At 35.0% G+C, this 20,619-nt stretch overlaps 4 protein-coding genes across 4 annotated transcripts; 3 read left to right on the forward strand and 1 right to left on the reverse strand.

Moving 5' to 3' along the window:
• Window positions 1–4,788: 4,788 nt before the first annotated feature.
• LOC126678335 (uncharacterized) lies at window positions 4,789–5,868 on the reverse strand. Its single transcript, XM_050373238.1, has 3 exons — window positions 5,606–5,868; window positions 5,339–5,530; window positions 4,789–5,203 (listed from the first exon to the last, which is right to left on the reverse strand). The coding sequence occupies exons 1-3, from the start codon at window positions 5,866–5,868 to the stop codon at window positions 4,789–4,791; spliced, it is 870 nt and encodes a 289-aa protein (XP_050229195.1).
• A 1,766-nt stretch (window positions 5,869–7,634) lies between these two features.
• LOC126676189 (uncharacterized) lies at window positions 7,635–13,561 on the forward strand. Its single transcript, XM_050370344.2, has 7 exons — window positions 7,635–7,739; window positions 8,158–8,625; window positions 9,537–9,589; window positions 9,771–9,835; window positions 9,950–10,028; window positions 12,375–12,674; window positions 13,054–13,561. Exons 2-7 carry the CDS (start codon window positions 8,189–8,191, stop codon window positions 13,206–13,208), a joined length of 1,089 nt encoding a protein of 362 aa, XP_050226301.1. The 5' UTR covers window positions 7,635–7,739; window positions 8,158–8,188; the 3' UTR covers window positions 13,209–13,561.
• A 77-nt stretch (window positions 13,562–13,638) lies between these two features.
• Window positions 13,639–15,536, forward strand: LOC126676192 (uncharacterized). The gene is made up of 3 exons (XM_056105456.1): window positions 13,639–14,289; window positions 15,040–15,360; window positions 15,439–15,536. Exons 1-3 carry the CDS (start codon window positions 13,987–13,989, stop codon window positions 15,502–15,504), a joined length of 690 nt encoding a protein of 229 aa, XP_055961431.1. The 5' UTR covers window positions 13,639–13,986; the 3' UTR covers window positions 15,505–15,536.
• LOC126676188 (uncharacterized) lies at window positions 15,519–20,049 on the forward strand. The gene is made up of 12 exons (XM_050370343.1): window positions 15,519–15,746; window positions 15,844–16,269; window positions 16,724–16,774; window positions 16,908–16,994; window positions 17,103–17,189; window positions 17,363–17,578; window positions 17,697–17,972; window positions 18,059–18,160; window positions 18,250–18,476; window positions 18,545–18,668; window positions 19,168–19,685; window positions 19,774–20,049. The coding sequence occupies exons 1-12, from the start codon at window positions 15,594–15,596 to the stop codon at window positions 19,928–19,930; spliced, it is 2,424 nt and encodes an 807-aa protein (XP_050226300.1). The 5' UTR covers window positions 15,519–15,593; the 3' UTR covers window positions 19,931–20,049.
• The last annotated feature ends 570 nt before the right edge of the window (window positions 20,050–20,619 follow it).

The following is a 20,619-nucleotide window of genomic DNA, read 5'->3' on the forward strand; positions in this document are numbered from 1 at the left end:
TATAGTTCAGAGAAAATCTAACTAATTTCTCGAACAAACGATTCTTCTGGAATCTTCACCTCGTTCTGTATTCGAACAGAATCATCTTCTTTAAATATTGGTCAATTGATCTGACCATTGCGTACTACTCTAATAGAGCGTCTCGAACACAGGAACATCTCACATGTTCCCTCGTTAGTATCGTGTTTCAAACACAAGAACATCTCATATGTTCCTGATCAAACATCATATATACACAACACAAGTATACGGATTGCTACTTATAGCTGAATGTTTTCAACAACTGAAAACTGATCAAGACATGACTCGAATCCTATGTTGCTGCAATAGTCTACTAAGAATCCTTACCAATCCTAACACATCTTACTTAACAGTATCAGCAACAGTACATCGGATGGTCGAGTACTTAAAATGTTGCTCTGATACCACCTTTGTCACGACCCGAATTCCACCCTAATCCAAGTCACGACCGGCGCTAGGGAATGGGAATGGTTGTTCCGAAACCCGTAGCAAGCCTAGAACCTCTAGAAATTTTTCGCAAATATTATTAAAAGATCGCACCTCGCGTGCGATCCGTTTTCAGAAAACACCGTTAAAATCTTTCTCGTTTAACGCAAACACATTTCTGAAATTATACATATAAGCGAAATCTTGTTTTCGGAAGCACTGGTTGGATAACCTCGTTATCTCAATCCTTGCTTCCTTCTGAAAACCTGGCGTGGTGATTACTGGAAACCAGGGACTTATCTTTCGCTTGCCTTAACACACAGACAGCCCCGTTCCAAGCCACACGCCACCGTTAATATGTTTAATAAAATAGTGCGGACATCTTGCGTCTCGCAACGGTGGTATTAAACATATTAAAATACACAGCGGACCGGTTACACATAGCCGGCGTATAAAACATACTGTTTTTGACCCTCACAAAAACACACGAGGCCGACTCGGTAACTAGATACAATATGTCACTAAGCAGCCACCCAAAAGGTACACACACGTGCAATAGATCCTATCAGAGTATCTAAACAAAGGACTAGTAGCACGGCTGCTGGCACATTACACTTATACTATTGCAGCATACTAAGAGTACAAACTCCTATGTACATTACCAAAGAAGAGCTTTCCTGAAGAAGGGATGTGGAAGCTCGACTGACCTCAAAGCTCGTTTCCTGTAAAATGGGATAGCAACAACGGGGTCAGAAATATAAATATTTCTGAGTGAGTAAACAGTTTACAGGTAAATACCAAAATCGCATCATATATATAAAACAGTTATATATATAAAATATGTTACCAATATGTCGATCCATATGAAACCCTAGTCCACAATTGTCCTAACAGACACACTCATTTCACGAGCTTATAGACAACAGAATAAGGACCGTGACCCGAGTCACTGCCGTCCACTTCTGTATCTCTGGTACCTGGACCGTAATCATGAAACTGCCATCGCAGTTTTACCCGCGACCGTTACCGTATTACTGTCGTCTCAGGGTTTACCCGTGAAGTCAGGGCATCTACTTTCCCAATGACTTACACGACATGCATACCTCTATACCTCGACAGAAGTACATCTAAAAATCGGTGTTGGTGATCACGCAACCCTATTGCTGCCCAATAGGTAGCTCGTTCCAATGGACCTTTCTTGGCTAGTTTATACTACTGCGATTTATGGATTTAAAATAATTGAATACTGATATTCAAAAGTAAACACGTAAACTCACAGTGCTGCTAAGTTACTACTTAGCACCGTCGTAGGTGTGACAGACTCCCCTGAGTCCTGGTCTGACTGCTGGACAGCTAGTCGGATCAAACATACAAAACACACAAGCCAAACATCAATACTCATTTCTGGTATAAACATCTAGGTCCTGAAACCTAGGTTTAATCAAATCAATCAATTCACATAACACATAGCACGTATGGTCTCTTTCTCTTTAAAAACCATTTAAACCGTTTTCACCTCGAGAAAACGTTTAGACTTCACTCTAGAAGTCATTTTAGGTATAACAATACCTAATTAAAATCATTTACTAGTATCGACTTGATTGCCAAAGCCATTCACAGTCGACTACTAATTATTTAGCAACATCGTTTGCTAAATCTTTTAAACCGGTTAAACGTCGACTTTAACTCTTTTAAAGTCCTTTTTAAACGTTTAACTTTACTTTTAAAATCATATTTTAAAAGTCTTTAGCTTAGGTTTAAAAACTCTTTTCACTTTCTTTTTTTAAAAGAAGTTATCGTTTTTAAACGTTTTAGTTCGACGAAACTACGTCAAACGGATAGGGCAAAAAGCCCCAAAAGAATTTCCCTCTTCGGCGTCGGCCCGGTGCACGTCCGTGCACCTTGGGTGCACGTTCGTGCACCCCTGGCTAGTGCACGATCGTGCACCATTGTGCACGGTCGTGCACCCTGGATAGTGCACGTTCGTGCACCTCCAGATTGGTGCACGTTCGTGCACCATATGTGCACGTCCGTGCACCAACGTGCACAGCCCCGGGGAAACTCGATTCCCGGGGCATTCCGACGTGTTTCAACCTCGTTTTTCCGCTCCTAACACATATACACAATCCAATCTATCCATATTCACTTTCGGAACGTAAAAATAATAGGTATACGTTCGATTCGATACGGTAACCGTTTATAAACGTATATATATTCGATATATATCGAAATATATTAAAATAAACGTTTAATACGGGATTAATACCTCGATTACTTGAGTAATCGTCGAAAAAACGGAGTTAGAATCGAGAAACGGCCGGATCGGCTCGAAACCGTAACGTCACCGCACACTCAGAGAGCATAGCAGCTCTCCATTTCTTTCATTTGAAAGAAATGGGCTCAGATGCCCTAATATGGCTCTCAAATGTTATATATATAGATTCGGTTAAAGTGCTCTTTAGTACTAGCTCAATCATGCACTTTAAACCAACTTCTAAACTAGTCGTCCGTAGCCCAAACGGAAACGACTTTCAAATTTCGTAAAATTTTACCCAAAAATCTAATAAAATATAGTAAGAATAAAAATATAATTTTTATTCTTATCCGACTTATATTTTATTCTTAATAAATTTCTGAAGATTTATTAGGTCCAAATCAGTCCCACTTGATTAAACTTTCTACGTCCAAATTCTATGAAACTTTGACGATAGCTTCGTCAAATTATTTCGCGAATAATGACACCAAAAATATTCGCTCGGGACTTATATATTATTTTATTTTAATTTGAACTAACGAATAATACTTAATTAGTTTATAACTAAAACTAATTAAAGTAAAGAATCCAAGGACCAAATGATACTCTTTCCATAACTTGCCGCCCACTCAGTCTTTCTCTCTTATCTTCTTTTTTTTTAAATAATATATATATATATCTTAACTTATATTCGTTAATAACACGTCGAGACTTCCGAGTTTCGACATTTTAATTTCGGGGTTTTATCCGAAATATTAAACTCTCCAATTAGAGTGGTATATTGATATATTAATTATCAATATATTTTTATCTTACGACTTCAGTCGTATTTTCTTTTCTATTAATCCCGTTCATATCATTTTATTAAAATTTAAATCCTCGATTTAAATTTTAAACTCCTATTATTACAATATAATTTTAGGGATACTTATAAATTAAATTTACGCTTAAATTTAATTTACGTATTCCCGGCTAATAAAAGCTTTACACGTGGCTTATAAATTACGGGGTATTACAGATGTACCCCTCGGCCGGCGTTTCGCCCCCTGCGAAGTCAGTCATGTAAACATCGGTCGGGTCAAGTTGATCCCGCGTTATGCCCAGCTTTTTGAGCATTTTCGCCGGTAGTATGTTGACGCCAGCCCCGTTATCGATGAGGACCCTGTTAATCGATACCCCGTTCAAATCGGCCTTGATGTACAGTGGCCGAATGTGCCTAGTCATCCTTGTTGGAGGTTTGCTAAGAGATACTACCGCGGTACTGTCGGCGCTATCTCCTTCCGGCGCGATTACATCGCCTTCCAACGTCGCCATTTGCCCCGGTTTACTTCTGTATGAGTTGGGGAGCGTGACCACCTTTACTCCGTATTCGTCCCTCACCACCGGGACCCAAGCTTTCAACACTCCCTTCTTGTGCGAGACAACGACCTCGCGGTCTTTGGGCAATCTTGCTTTAAGCTGGCCACCCTGGTGCGATACGAGTACGTTCTTGTAGGACGATCGGCCGCTGGAATCTTCGTCATCCTTGTGAACTACTGCCGTGACGGCCACATCGCCCACTTGTTTCTCGCTCTTTGGCACCCATACCTTCCTTACCTTGGCGTTTCGCCTATCAGGCGATTTGGTATCCATATCGGCCTGGTTCCTTGCCCCCAATCTCTCGACTATTGGCCTATTTCCGTGCTGCTCTCTGGGAGCCGCTTCTGCCCCGTGATTCGCCCGCGACTCTTGTCGCAGCCTTTGCATTCGCCTCTTCTGGGTTTTCGTCATACGAGGGGTCTCCTCCGTTGGCCGAAATATCCTCTTGAATACGTTAGTGGTAGGCCTCCGCTGTGGCTCATGCCTCTGCCACTGCTCTGTGGGCGATTTCGGTTTAAAGGTCTTGGGATGCTTCCTCGTGTTCTCGCCTCCCCTGACCTTAAAACACGTACTGCATGATGGACAAGTCATATCTGCAGTGGGCGAGCTGTATCGCTTCCTCTTCTGTTGCTGAGGTCGTCCTTTTTCTCCTCGCCACTTTGAACCATCGGTCTCTACTCTCGGCTTGGGCCGTCTAGGGTTCCACTTGCTTTGTATCTGCCCTTGCTCTAGGAAGCTATCAAAGTGGGGCCGAACGGTGTTAATAGACACGTATTTAGCATCAGCCTCTTTTTCGTTGGGAACAGAAGTTTTCCCTCGCTAATCGCCTTCTTGATCACGTTTCTGAAATTTACACAATTGTTCGTGCTGTGTCTCCAGGAATTGTGGTACTTGCAATAATCTTTACCGACCAGCTCCTCCGACGGTGGAATTGTATGACCTTCGCTTAAGGAGATTTGTCCGTCCTTCAACAAGGCATCAAATATATCGTCAGCTTTGGTCAGATCGAACGAATACTCATTTTGTACCACCACAGTCTTATTTTTCTTAACAAAGCCAGGCTTTCGCAAGGCCGAACATTCTAGGGGTTTTGTTCCCAAAAATTCGGCCATGTTGACTTCATCTTCGGAACCGCTATCCTCACTGTCGGACACCACGGCCACGTCAAGCTGGTCTTTGTAATAGGTCCCCTTAGATGCGCCTCTCCTCTGTTCTTTCTCCTGGAGGAGTCTTTCGTAGCTCGTCACCCTGTTCGTTAGCTCGAACAAGTCACGAAACCTATGGCCCTCGAAATGCTCCCTCATGGCGAAACTCATCCCTCTTACCACCATCGGTACGCAATCGGCCTCGGACATTTTGGTGGAGCATCTAGTTCTGAGGTTTCTAAATCGGCCGATATACTTTTCTGCCGATTCGCTCGGTAGCTGCGAAATTCGGGCGAGGTCGGCCAGGGTGACATCAGGTGGTGCCCTGTAAAATTCCTCATGGAAGAGGATTTCGAGGTCCTTCCACGTGTCCACCGAATTGGGCGACAATCTAGAGTACCATGTAAACGCCATTTTAGTCAAGGAGCTGGCGAAAAGCCGGAGCTTCCAGAAATCGTGAGCAGCTGCTTCGCCACATTGGGCCGAGAACCGGGCGACATGTTCAACCGTAGATTGCCCCTTCTCCTCGCCTGAAAATAGACTAAACTCCGGCACTTTATACCCCCTTGGGAAAGGGTATAACTTGTCGATCCAGTCTGGATATGGTTTCATGTACAATGGGCGAGGCATAGGTCGCAGGTCCACCCCGAGCCTCTCTAGCATGTCCACGAGTTGCCCTTAATTGTATATATTTGGATCGCCTCCCTCAGAGTATGATCGTTCGCCCACGTTAGGCTCCTGGGTGTTGGCTCCAGTAGCTCCCCCTTGTGGTCTAGCTTCGCCTTGTGGGTTTGACGAGCTTGCCCCCGGGTGATCGGCCCTTCCTGAGAATTCGGCTTCGTTCCTCGTCAAGAGCTTAACGGAACCATATGTATATCCCATCTTGTTGGGTTGTTGTTCGGCCGAACCACCTGGTTGACCAAAACGGCTCGGTGTTTGGTTCTGTTCGGCCCTTCTGTACCCCTGATCGGCGGTAGATTGCCCAGAAAATAATCGCCCCAGGTTTTCCATTGCCTTGTTGAGGCCGTCCAAGTTCCCTTGGATCTGCCTTTGGACCGACGTTTGGTCGGCCATGATGTTCCTCATTACTTCGGACATCTGATGCATAGCACCGTCGAACATCTGCTTGTTCTCCTGCGCTATCTCGCCCCTCATGGCCGAGAAATCGGCCTGTGATAAAGAAGGGCGAGAGGGAGGAAGCTGACGTGAGTAGTCTATCATATCATCGGTCGCGTCGTCGTTCTTGTCCTTTGGCAGGTTCCCCTCGGTATCCGTTGTATTCGGCACCTTGTTTGATTGGTTCACCTGTTTGTCCTTGGCCATGGTTTCCGATCTATCCGAATCTGATTCGTCTACTATGTCACTTTCCTTCCGTTGTTGTCGGCGTATGGACCGAGCGTGCCTGGAATCGTCCTTAAAGTCCGTTTTTGTGCTAACCATAAACTGGTCCCCAGTGGAGTCGCCAAAAGATGTTCGCCTGGAAATATTCCGGACTCGAATCTTTGAATTTATAATCGGGATCGGTTTGAGGTTTGATACTTTAACGAACCTATGTAGATATTCGCAGGGCTTGTTTGGTTAAAAACACTTAACCACGTGATCTAACAAGTAATAATCTGGGAGTTATAAACTCAGGCGAGATTAATACCGAAAACTACTCCTAAATTAAAACAATCCGGAGATTGCGAGATAAAAAGCACTGGGCTTGGTTTTTGATTGATTGATTTGTTGATACAAAAATAATGAAGCTCTGAGCTATATATAGCTCCTCATAATCAAAATTCCTAATTTAACTAGGACTAAGACTCTAAAAGAAAATCACTCCTAATGAGCTACAAACTCCTAATAAAACAGAAAAGGCAATAATAAAAAGGCTTTCTTTTGGGCCTGACACCCTTGTAAGCCCACTTGAAACTCCTGACTCAGCACCCTTTTGGGCCGGTGTAAACAGTAATATTGTTCAAGCGTGTACTAACAGCTAGTTGGTTTCCTACTCTCCGAGAATGGCAGAAATAATGGGAGTTAGGGAGGCTTTGAGTTGGCTCAAGGGTCGAGATAAAATCGTTGTGAAATCAGACGCCATGGAAGTGGTGGAAATCAAAAATCCAACTCTTTCAGATCCCGAATTACTTGTGGAGGACTGCTCTAATTTATGTTAAGTTTGTTTTCGTGAGTCGATCTGCGAATTAGGCAGCGCACCTTTTTACACAATATGCTAGATCCATTTCAGATCTTCAGGAGTAGTTTTGTATTTTTATAAATTTTTCACAACTGTAACCGCTCTTGATTTGATTTAATAGAATCACTTTTCTTATCAAAAAAAAAAAGTAACAGTCTAACTCTAAAGTAAAGATGCCACGTAAAAAGCGCAAAAAGCAATTCGGCACGTGCCCAATCAAGTAATCGCACGTGCAAAACCCCAGCCTTATATTAGATCAAATCAAATTACCAAGAGCGAAGAGATAAAAATCTGAAGAAAGAAAAAGAAGAGCCAAAACGGAGACAGAGAATATTCCATTCCATAAAATTTTGAGGTCAGATATTAATTTTTTTAATTTTTTCCCTCTTAGATTGTACAATTTAATCTTCAAATGAACGCTTTTGTTCTTTTTTTATTACTATGTGATTATGATTTTCTTATTAGAATGCTTTGTTAGAGTTCTAATTAGTTAGTGTTTTTGATTGTTTTACATGTTTATTATTAATAATAATGATAAGTATAGCTCACAAAAGATTTTTTTTAGGATTGTTAAATTTTTAGCAGAGAAAAACAAGTGAACTTGACATTTCCAGTTTTTGCAAATTAGAGAGAAATTGAGGGGAATGAAAGAGTGAATTTAAACAAATTTTTAATTTTTTTACAAAACGAAAGAGCGAATTTAATGATTTAAACACGAAAAGTTCAAAAGAAAATGAAATTCATTTACTTATCATAATCTTTTTCGTAACTAGATTGTGAATCAGCGTCACGTTGTGGGTTCTGATGCCGTACCTTGTCCGAGAGAATCTATTTATCGGCAACATTAGTGATTCGGCAGAGGTTCTCCAAAATGGAAGTAGTGAGATTACACATATTTTATCAATTTTGAGCTCCCCGTCAATATCATTTTTTTCCGAATGGCGTAGTGGCCTTACCATTCCTGCCAAGGAAATTAAGAAGGTTTATGTGGGTGAATCTGAAGAGACAGCTTCTGACGTAGAATTGGGTGCTGCGTCGAAGAGTTCTTTGTTGCCAAATAAGCTTTTGTACTCACTGGAGCATGCCGGCAAGGATTTGAAGCTAGTGAGGATGGCCGTGCCTATTAGAGATATGGAAAGTGAAAATTTGCTGGATTATTTGGACATTTGTTTGGATTTCATTGATCAGAGTAGAAAAGAAGGTTCTGTATTGGTGCATTGCTTCGCTGGTGTGTCGAGAAGGTATTTTCTTTTTCTACTCCAGATTCAATTAAATAACTAGGGGCATGTTTTGTGGGTTTATTGTTCGACTTAGGCTAGTTATTGTCATTTCGATATTTCTTCATGTTTGGTTTTTTTTTCTGCATCTTCTTTATTATGGTGTATGATCACTCATAAGAGTGATTTAAATAGAACTTGAGTATGCTATTCAAGCTTATGATACATATGTAAAACGAGAACATAGAGTTTGTCAACATTTTTCTTTCCTTTGGCACCAAGGGTAAATCTAGAGTAGGAACAAGAAAACAGTTAAGGATGAAATCTTTAAGATTTAAATAAACTTTACATTTCCCTGATTGTTTATTTTAGGCTATTGCTATGTTCTTTGAGAGTCAGCATTTATTAAAAACTCTAGTGTAACTGGGAGCCAGTTAAATGTGTCGGTCAATAAATTTATTTCTTCCTCTTCATTGCTTTTATAAATCCTACTATTCAGATTGATACAACTGTTTGTCATATAACAACAGTAGTGGAAAAAGGAAAATGAGTCCTTTTTTCTTGTTTAGAGATATATTCAATTGCTTGGTATTCATGCTTAATGAGTTGAGTTCATTCGAGTCTTGGTAAATTTCTGAGGGATTTTTTTAATGTGCTGACTCCTGAAAGAAGGTAAAATAACTTTTAATGTAGGGAGGGGAAGGATAAGGATAGTTCAAAGGGAATTTTAGTTGTCATGCCCAAATATATGAATTATTTTACTTATTTAAAACAGTGAATGCAAATTGTTATTTTATTTTATATCCTTAAATGCATTTAGCTAGAAATACATGATTGTAACTTTCGAGAACAGGCCTACATTGTCATAGCTTTTCTAGCATACTCGCTATAAAGTCCCAAGGGTTTACTCCCTTCTTTGCATTTGTTCATTGCAGTGCAGCAATTATTACAGCGTATTTGATGAGAACTGAACAACTATCTCAAGAAGGTTCGACAAATTCATCTTTTATTTGAAGCATTTTGGGTCAGCAAATTGGTATATGCATCTATAGCCTTTGCTATCTGCACCCTAAAAGTTGACGGCCTGTCTGTTTTCCAATGATCAACACATCCATATCTTGTTTCCACACTTATTTTTCTTTTCACTTTTGTCTTTTGTATTCTTGCAGATGCTATTGAATCTCTAAAGCAAAGCTGTGAATTTGTTTGCCCCAATGATGGCTTTCTTGATCAGGTGATGTAACAAATACATTATGATATCAGGACTGTGTTGTGTATTGTTTCTAAGGATAACTTTGCAATGTCCTCAAAACATCATCATTTAATACTTATTCTCTCCCTAATGCAGTTGAAAATGTTTGAGGAAATGGGCTTCAAGGTCAATCATGAGAGTTCCATTTACAAGCGCTTTCGTCTGAAAGTATTGGGTATATGTTCATTTTCTGTCTCCATTCTCCATTCTATGCGTGGCCTACTATGTGGTAGTTTCACATAAAAATGGTTCTGAAACACATACATATGCAAAGAGGAATATGACATCCAAGCCAAAAATGAAATTACTCTTAAAATTATTATGTTGACTGTTCTAACCTAACTAAGTCCAGGGTTATATAATGTGCCATGAGAACCTTTTACCTTCATTAGCTGCAAGACAATATTTTAGCTCTTTTGTTTTTTTTTTCCACTTCATTTCAAAAACTGGAAACACGAAAATACATGCAGAACAAACATATTCTCCCAATAATGGAAAGCTTGAGATCTGGAGATTGTGCTTAATTCACATAATTTAGGACTTGAAACAGGAAAAGGTTCTCTGTAATTTGTTTTATTACATGACTTAAAAAAACAAATTCAGTGTTCTGGTAAAGTAATCAAAATGAAACCAAACAAACATTTATGGAAGAACTATGTTAGATAAAACATAGTTAAGTGTCAAGGAATTTGAGTTCTATCAAAAAATATTGAGAAAGAGCAAGATAACATGTATTTGAAGTATTAAAAGTAGAAAAGCATATAAAAGTTTAGTGTATAGAAGAAATTAAAATAAAAACATTTCTTTAACATCTAGAAAATTGAGTAATTTTACAAGTTCTCTGTGCAAGATCTTCAAGAGGTCTTTATGTGCAAAAACTAGGCTAATTATCTGGAAATGTTATGTAGAAAACTGAAAAGAAAAGTTTCATATTCAAATTTTGAGATTTTTCCAATTAAAAAGAAGAGTTTCTTATTCAAATTTGAGATTTCTCCAATTAGAAAATTCAATGGTTGGACTGACCCTTGGAGGACAAAGTTTAATTTTTTTAATTATCTTCCAAAAGGCTTCGCATTGCGTTGCGCCTTGCCCTTCAGGCTTTAGGACCCCTTGTCTCCTCGGGTCGCCTTTCGCATTTAATAACTATATTCAGTTCAATGTCTTTCAGCTGGATGCTAGGATTCAGATCCCAGCTTCTCCCTCTGAATGGCTTTTTTTTCCTTTTTTTTTTCTTAGTTTTGCACATGAAATGACTTTCTATTTTCTTCTTGTTTTTTTTGCTTTAGCTGGTTTGTAATGTTTTAGTTTGTTTTTCGCTCTTATTTTTTCAAATTTTTAATTAGCATTTTCTTTGGGAAATTTTTAAGTCTTTACCTTTTTTTTATTATTTTCTTTCTTTCTTTGACTTTATTTATCCATTCTTTAATTTTGATAAGTTTTATCTTTCTTTAGTACAATATGTTTCTTATGGTATCTCCTTACCTATACGTCTCTTGTTAAGTTTTTCATCCTGTCATAAATTTTATTAAGTAAAAGACAAATTCATGATAAAAAGAGACAAAACTTTAGTAAGAAAATGCTTCAGCCGTATAACTATCCAAAACAAGTTAAAGAAGTATATTTAAATTTGATTTATATAACGAATGAACATAGTTTCCAGGCTTCAAAAGAAACTGAAAGCTGAAAGTGGATAATTGTGTCTAAAGATTCTTCAGTCTCTACAGCTGATCTTTGCCAAATTCAATAACTCATATGAAAGGTTGCTGTATTTGTCACTCTTTATCTGTCCAAAGACAACATATGCATTGTAAAATATTTCATCTCCGTCTCTCATTATCAACAGTGTTTTATTATTTGAAAATTAAGTACGCTGTTTCTACTTTCTAGCTACTTGTTTGTTGGAGTGATTGTTCTTAGACCTAATGTAAAATTCTGCTCAGTGGTTGAATTTATTAGGTATCATATATCCTTTTCCAATGCCACACTCAATACCCTTGTCTTTGACAAAAGGGCATTGTTTGTGTGTTATACAATTTTGGTGTTAGGGCATTCTATAGCTGTGAGTTCAATAATCCCCTACATCGAAATGATTTTGTGTTTCTAGCCCAAGTAGAGAAACAGTTGATTTTAATGTGCAGCTGATAGAATTTTGAGATATGATGAATGAAGAGATTGTTTCTGGCTTAGGCTGGATGATAGATCTATGATGTGGTTAGGGTATTAGGCTTTTAAGTGTTGAGCATTTTTGCTAGTTTAAAAAGTTTATATAGTTTGCATGAGCTTAGCATAAAGACTTGATGCATTTGGTCCTATGCTGACTTATGAATAATGGAAAATGTCATTCTTTTTATGTTTTGGCATTAAATATTATTGTAATTACTAAATCCTGTATGTTTAATGCTTGTTGCATCTTTTTTTTTTCTTTTTCGCAATCTGCCATTTTCCATGTGGCATTAAATTATTGTTGACCATTGATATATTATTGTGACATCTAACAAAATTATGCGACTGATGATCTCAGGTGATTCATATAACCGGGGGGAGAAGATAGACAGTTCTAAATTTGGAGCTGATCCTGGCATGGCTACTGGTGTTTCCTCAGACGCATCTTCAAATGGTGAAAGTAAGCTTACAACTGCATACCGCTGTAAGAAATGCCGAAGACTTGTTGCATTGCAGGAGAATGTGGTAGATCATGTTCCAGGAGAAGGCGAAACATCATTTACATGGAACAAGCGAAAAAGTGGCAATCCCTTCAATAAGTCTGATGAGCCAGAATGCTCATCTATTTTTCTCGAGCCTCTGCGGTGGATGACAGCAGGTATATATATATTTATATGTATATCTAAAACTTACTAGATCTCTGCACCTCCCTTAAGGGTTCATAATAAACTGAAACTTCTTAGAAAATATGGAACTTTATGGAAAAGATTTCCTGAAACTCCATAGAGAATTCAGGTATTTTAATATGGCAGGGGTCGATTCTTGGTGCAAAGTTGTCTGCCACTTTTAAAATTCTACCTTTTGCCCAGATGCATGGTTTTTTCATCAGTATTTTGATTATCCAGATTATATAGAACTCGCTATGTTTAGACTAGTCTCTGGTCTTTATGTACCTTAAATCATATATTGTTAAATGGAATCATGTATTATGGCTACTATGGTTTGTGTTCCCATGATAATAACTCCTTTCCTTGTAGTTGAAGAAGGTGCATTAGAGGGAAAGCTGTCATGTGCTCATTGTGAAGCTCGCTTGGGATACTTCAACTGGTCGGGTATCCAGTGCAGCTGCGGAAGTTGGATTACGCCTGCCTTTCAGCTTCATAAGAGCCGAGTGGACATCAGCAGTGTCTAATATTTGTCAGATTGCTTTACTTGTCATTGCATAAAGACACCCCAGAATCTTAATAAAAAACTTGAGATGACAAAGAATATTGTGTTAATCTGGGGTAAATCTGTCGAACGCGGAGGATCTGGGGAGCCGGAGAATATGAAGTTGAGGTCATGGTTGGTCTGTATTTATAGAATATAATTTGATATCATTTTAAGCAGTGTTTTGCTTGAAGAGAGAAAATATTAAGCTTGGCTTATATTTATGAGAAAATTAGAAAAAATACTCTCTTTTTATAAATATTTACAGATTATACCTCAGTGATTAAAAGATACTGAAATTACTCTCTATTTTATGGACATATCTGTCTTTACCTACATGGGCGGTTTTTTTTATTTTAATGACCCAACCCATTTATGTTTATACTCCCAGTTTTTAAATATTTATGTTTTTACTCCGTGAGCAGTTATCACTCTTCCCTCTCTTTTCTTTCATTCTCTTTCCAATTCTCGCTTTATTCCCGTTTCTTCGTCTTCCATTTTCTTCTTTTCTTCATCGATTTTGATTCTTCGTTTCTGGTTCTCATTGATATATCTGTGTTTTCTGAATCTTATCAATGCGTTTGGTGAGTAATGTTTACATTTTTCAATTAATTTGTCTGTAATCGTTTTTTAGGTTTTTTAGGCATTTTTTTTTATTTTTTATTTAAATTTTTCAATTGTTTGTTCATATTTGTTGATTTTCTCTTTGTATTGTGTTGATTATAACTGATTTGTGTTTTATTTTCAGTTAATCTGACATCATGAGTGATTCCGATTTGAATAAAACAGTAACTCAAATCATTAGACAAATGAAAAGGCCTGTCACTGTTGATAATGAAGTGGAGAATGTCGCTAATTCTCCAGTTCGAAAAAGTTTAAGAATCAAAATGTTACATGCAGATGAAGTTCCTGTTTGTAAGACTGAGAAAAAATCAAGAATGAAGAGGAGAGCAGTTAAAAAATCTGTATGTGGTAAAAGGAAAGCAGAACATGTTGTGGTTAAAAGAGACATTAAGATGAGAAGGCTTGGAAGTGATAATCTGAATAAAAATGATTCTACTCAGGTATAAAATTGTATCTAAGTTGTGATACTTTTATGATAATGTTGTTTATAGTAGTTGATAATATGATGATATTATAATATTTTGTTTTGTTAGTCGATTGTAGTAATATTACTATCTATTTTTTGTTTTTATTTTTTTATTTAATAACATAATTTTTTATGATAATTGTATGATAATGTAAAAATAATACGTTTTTTTGATTTTTGATTGATAATCAGATTTGTTATGTTAATATCATTTTGTATGATAATGATATGATAATACATGTTTTACTCTAATTACAGTTTTTTATTTTGTTATATAAGTTGATGGTACTGTTATGATAATCTGTGTTTTCTGGTATAGTTTTCTGATTTATAAAAATGATAATCTAATTATAATTTTATGATAATGTAAATATAATATGATACATTTGGAATTTTTGATAAAGTTTCTGTTTATACTTTGTTTCTACTGCTTATGATATTATCATTTGTATGATAATATGATGATATCGTTGATAATTTTAATTTATTTTGTAATATTTATATGTTAAGTTTTTAAATGATACCTTTATGATAATATATATATATATATATTATAATGATAATATTTTTTACATAATAACTGTATGATAACTGTATAATAATATAAATATCGTACTATATACTATGATAAATGTATGATAATGTGATCATTATATACCTGTATTGTTATGATTATACTATGATAATGTAACTGACATGTGAATATATTATTTGTTTATTGCAGAACTTTGATCTTTTAATTGCTCCGAATCTCCGGTTTGTTGGAAAAGTTGGCAAGGCTTGTTCTTTTGATTTATTTGTTCAGTCTACCAAGAACAAGTTTTGGACCTTGCTGCAGGCATCAAAACAAGCTACATTTTATCGATTGTATGGCTTTCCTTATGCCATTCAATTTTGGTTCTATGAAACTCTGACTACTGTGCCTGCTTTTTTGTGTTCGTTGAATAATGCTGCTGCGTATCCTCGATTTATGCGTTGGAGTCTGAAGGATATGAGAAAGATTCAAAACTTTGATTTCAAAGTTTTTGATGATCCAAATGAAAAGGTATAAATATCTTGTTTTATTATAATTTTGATTAATTTTGTGTACTGTTAGTTAGTGATTTTTTATTGTATATTGTAGGTTATATCAAGTTCAAACATTAAAGCCACTGCTTATGAATTAAGTGAAATATTGTGTCTGGACTGAATGATCAAGATTCTGTCTTTAAAGAAGAGGAAGCTGTTGCTGTTAATACTGAGGGTGATAGTATTTTGGAAGTGGCGAAGTCTGCTTGCATGAAGTTTGTTAATGAATTGAAAGATTTGGTCTTTGATAGTGGAATTGAGTATTCTGATATGGAGTTAGGTGTCAGAAAACAGATTTATGATTGCATAGAGAGTTTTGAAACTAATCAATTAGCTGACATTTTCAATGATAAATCTGTAAAGGTACGTGCTTATGCGTTTTTTTAAATGATAAATGTATGATAATATTATGTTTTCATTTTAAATATAACTTTAACAAGTTTTTTCATTTTATGTGTAGTCTGATAATGTTGATAGTGAGGTTCACTCTTCTGATGGTCATGAAGAAGACAATTCTTCCGATGAAGAGACTGAAAGTTGCAATTATGTTGAAGAAAAGATTAGAAATACTAAATCTGTCGATGATGAGAGGGAAGATGCTGAGTCTGCTGAGGATGTGACTACATTGGCTGAGGATGTGACTACATTGGCTGAGGAAGAGGTTAAAAATGATAAACCTGCTGAAGATGTGACTAAGATGGCTGAGGAAGAGAGTAAAAATGAGAAGTCTGCTGAGGACAAGTTTGAAAATGATGATTCTGCTGAGTATTCTATTAGAAATGAGAAAGATTCTGGTGGTGAGAGTAACAATGATACTTCTTCTGATGAATACATCGAACATGAAAGTGAGAATGTGCAGAAAGTTTATTATTCAGAGAGTGGAAAGGTACATTTTATGTTTTTTTTATTATTTTATCAGTATATTATCATTATAATATCATGATAATAACATGATAATATCTGATAATAACATGATAATATTATGATCATATAATGATAATGTCTTATAGTGTTAATAAGTTTATGATAATATGATTATGATAATACCATGATAATATGATGATAATGTTTGTTTGATTAATTTTTTTATTGTTTTGTTTCTGATTACAGACTATTGTTAAATCCAATGCTTAGCATGTTTCTGATTTTGAGATTGCATTATATTATCATGATAATATCATGATAATAACATGATAATAACATGATAATAGCATGATAATATAATGATAATGTCTTATAGTGTTAATAAGTTTATGATAATATGATTATGATAATACCATGATAATATGATAATAATGTTTGTTTGATTAATATTTTTATTGTTTTGTCTCTGATTACAGACTATTGTTAAATACAATGCTGAGCATGTTTCTGATTTTGAGATTGCAAAGGTATATTTATTTTTTTATTTTTTTGTTACTTTAGTTTATGTTAAATATATGATAAGTGTATGGTTTTTTCATGATATTATGATGATAATGTTTGTTAGCTTGATCTTTTTGCTATTATGTGTCTGTTTTACAGATTGATGCAGATGTTAATTATCATATGCAACCTGTTGCTGATGATCAAGCCAACGCTGAGCACGTTGCTGTACTAGAGAGCAGAATTGTAAATTTTTTAATTTAATCTTGTGTTTTTAATATTCGTTTTAGTGTTATTGTTATTATTATGATGCTGTTGTTTGTTTGACGTTGCAATAAAATTTCTGTTTTATAGATTGATGCTGAGGGTAATGATCAGATCAAACCTGCTGCTGATGATAAATTGAATGAAGAGCACGTTTCTGCATTAGAGAGTGCGAAGGTAATTTTTTCTATGGACATATAATGTGATGATAATATGATGATAGTATGATAATATATTATAATACAAGAGTATTTTAGATGATAAATGTATGATAATATAATGTGTTGATAATATGATGATAATATTATTATATTTGTTCAATATTTTTGATAAATTATGTCTGTGTACAGATTGATTCTGAGGTTAATGATGTAGTCACACCTGTTTCTGGTGATGTTGTGTCTATTCCTACGTGTAGTAGAGGTGTGAGTAAGGTTTATGGAAAACAGCCTGGATTTGAATTGTTTGTGGAACAAGATGGTTATTTTGATGAAGTTGGTGATCAATCCGGCTTTGATTTAGTTGGTAGAGGAATTGAAGTGGGATTAAAAGATTCTTGTACTGAGGTATAATCATGTTATATAAATTTCTGATAATGTTTATTATGAGTGTTTTATTTGATATAATAATGTGCTGATAATATGATGATAATATGATGATAATAATATTTTTGTGATTTTACAGAATGTCAATAAGGATGCTTCTGAAGTTGATACTTCTAAACCAACCATGTTAGATCAATTGGTGCAAGATGAAGTTGATAAGCTTGCTGATGTTTGTAGCGATGAGTTTTTGCTAACTCCGGTTGATGCTAATTCTGAAAAGGTTGATTTGGCTGTTCCTTCTAATAAGATTCCTTTAGAGAAGGTAAATGAATCTGATGAGATAGCTGATCTTGCTGCTGCGGAGTCAGATGTATCAAATGTTGTTGCTTCGTTGTCTGTTTATATTCCAACTGAGGTATTTATAAAATGAATTTAGTTTTGTTAGTTTGTTTTTGTTTTTGTTAAGTTGTGTTTTTACTGTGTGTTCTGTTATTTATGTAGGAAAAGTTGAATGAATCGGCTGTTTTAGCTGTAAAGCCTGTTTCACCTAAAATTGCAGATAAAAATGACGACACAGTTCCTGTTGCAAAAAGTAGACCAAAAGTAATATATTTTATTTTATTACAAATATTTAATTATGGCATTCTTTTTATTTATTTTATTTATAATTTATTACTGTTTTATTGTAACAGCTTGTTTTTAAAAGGAAAGCAGTTCAGGTTGATGTACCGGCTGAATTTGCATTGATTGAGCGAATAAGAAATTTAGACTCGGCAGATAAAGTTAAATCAATGGGGCTGACTTTTACAAATCATTGTCCTTTGTTGATGGAAAGTGTTCATGATATGTGCAACCAATTTTGGCTTTCTGAGTTTAATGACTGGATTGAAACTAACACGTATAGGAGAAAACATCCAACGTAAGTTTTTTTGTTATCATGTTTTTCATTTGTTTAATTGCTTTAAATACTAACTTTGTATTTTCCAGCAATGAAATTTACTATCCAAGAGAAAAGATATTACGCCCAGGATTTAGGCTTGGTGGAGAGGAAATTACTATAAAAGATTTCTTCCATATTTTGAATACACCTGGTGGTTATTTGGAATCGAGTGTAAGTAAAATTTATTCAACTTATTATTATTTGTATATATTTGATAACTACATGATAATTTTATGATTGGGTTATGATAATGTAATATATTTGGTGAATTCAATCATAATAATTATTATGTTTATTTGATAATATGATGATAATGTTCTGATACTAAATATTTTTATGATTTTATTTTTAATGTTATCATACTTCTGTTTTATGATAAGTTTATGATAATATCATGATAATGTTATAATTGGGTTATGATAATGTAATATATTTGGTGAATTCAATCATTATTATGTTTATTGATAATATGATAATAAGGTTATGATACTAAATATTTTTTATGATTTTATTGTTAATATTATCATACTTCTGTTTTATGATAAGTTTATGATAATATTACTTATTGGTTTATGATAATATCATGTTAAGGAATATGTACTGTTATTTAGTTTTATGGTATTGTTATTATTATCTTTATATTCAATTTGTTTGTTTTTTTTTGTTTCAGCATATTGATTGTCTGTTTACGTACCTGCGAAAGAAGTGTATTTTTCTGAACAACAGCTATAGTGTTTGTGGAAATTGGTTTGATCAGTATGTGCAGAATGGATATCGACTCTACCTCGAGAATCAAAAAGTCACTGATCTGCCTCAGTTTGATGCAATATATAATTTTATAGTTGGAGAGGATGGACTTTATAAGAGGGCATGGGGCGATCTGAAGTTCATACTTTTTTCAGTTCATCTTAAAATTGATGGCGAATTTAAAGATCATTTTATTCTTGCCAAGCTGAGTTTTGATGAAAGATGCTTCTATGTGTATAATTCTTCTAGGAATCTGCTATATGATGAGCCTGTACGCGAAGCTATGACTGCATATTCAACGTTATTGCCATTAATTTTGAACTATGTTGGATTTTACGATCGTACTGATATCAACTTCAACTCAGTTTATTATGTTGGCAAGAAAACAACTGATCCATTTGCTGTAGCTTTTATGGATGACCTTCCTGTTCAAGAAAATTCGTAAGATTCTTTGATTTTTAAGTTCTGTTTTGTTTTTTATTTATTAAGTTTAATTAGATACTTATATTGTGTTTTAAAATACATGCAGAGATTGTGGTGTGTATGCTACTGCTTTTGCCGAATATTTGATTGAAAGGAAGCGTATTCCGAAGGCTCTTCGTATTAAACAAATACGTAACAGATATGCAGTTAATCTGTTCATGTATGGTAGGTGGAAGAACAAGAGTGGTTATGTATCTGATTGAATTGTAATTTTTGTTTTTGTTGTACATTTGTTGATTTGTTTTTACAGTTTTAGTAATGTTTGACAAATTTTTTTTTTTTTGTAAATACTATTAAGGAAGGATTTGATTTTATTATGATATGATAAGTGTATGATAATTATATTTTTCTTATATGACTACTTTCATGATAGTTATATGATAATATGAAGTACAGTGATCACGCATATATTATAATTAGTATATTTGAACCTGTAATTTTTTTTTTTTACAGATTACTATATGCTAAGGATGTGATACAAGAGATTTGAATGAAGTGAAGAGTATTCAGAATTGTCTTCATATTGAATATTTTTTAATGTTAATCTTTCATGTATGTTAGTAAAACAAGATAGTTTGTTTATTATAATGATTTTTGAATGTTGCTGATGGTATTATGTCAATTAATTTTTTTTGTTTAAATTTCTGATATATAATTATGGAAGTATAACTAAAATGATAACTAAATGATAAGTATATGATAATTCATGATAAGTGTATGATAATCAGTATGACAATCAAATGAAAAGTTTATGATAATCATGTGAGAATTATATGATATTAACATGATAAGTTCATGATATTAACATGATAAGTGTATGATAAGTTCATGATAAGGATATGCTAACATATTTTTAAAACTTTTTATTAGACATTATTATTCCAAATTTATG

Source organism: Mercurialis annua, linkage group LG4 (genome assembly GCF_937616625.2).
Source record: "Mercurialis annua linkage group LG4, ddMerAnnu1.2, whole genome shotgun sequence".
NCBI lineage: Eukaryota > Viridiplantae > Streptophyta > Magnoliopsida > Malpighiales > Euphorbiaceae > Mercurialis > Mercurialis annua.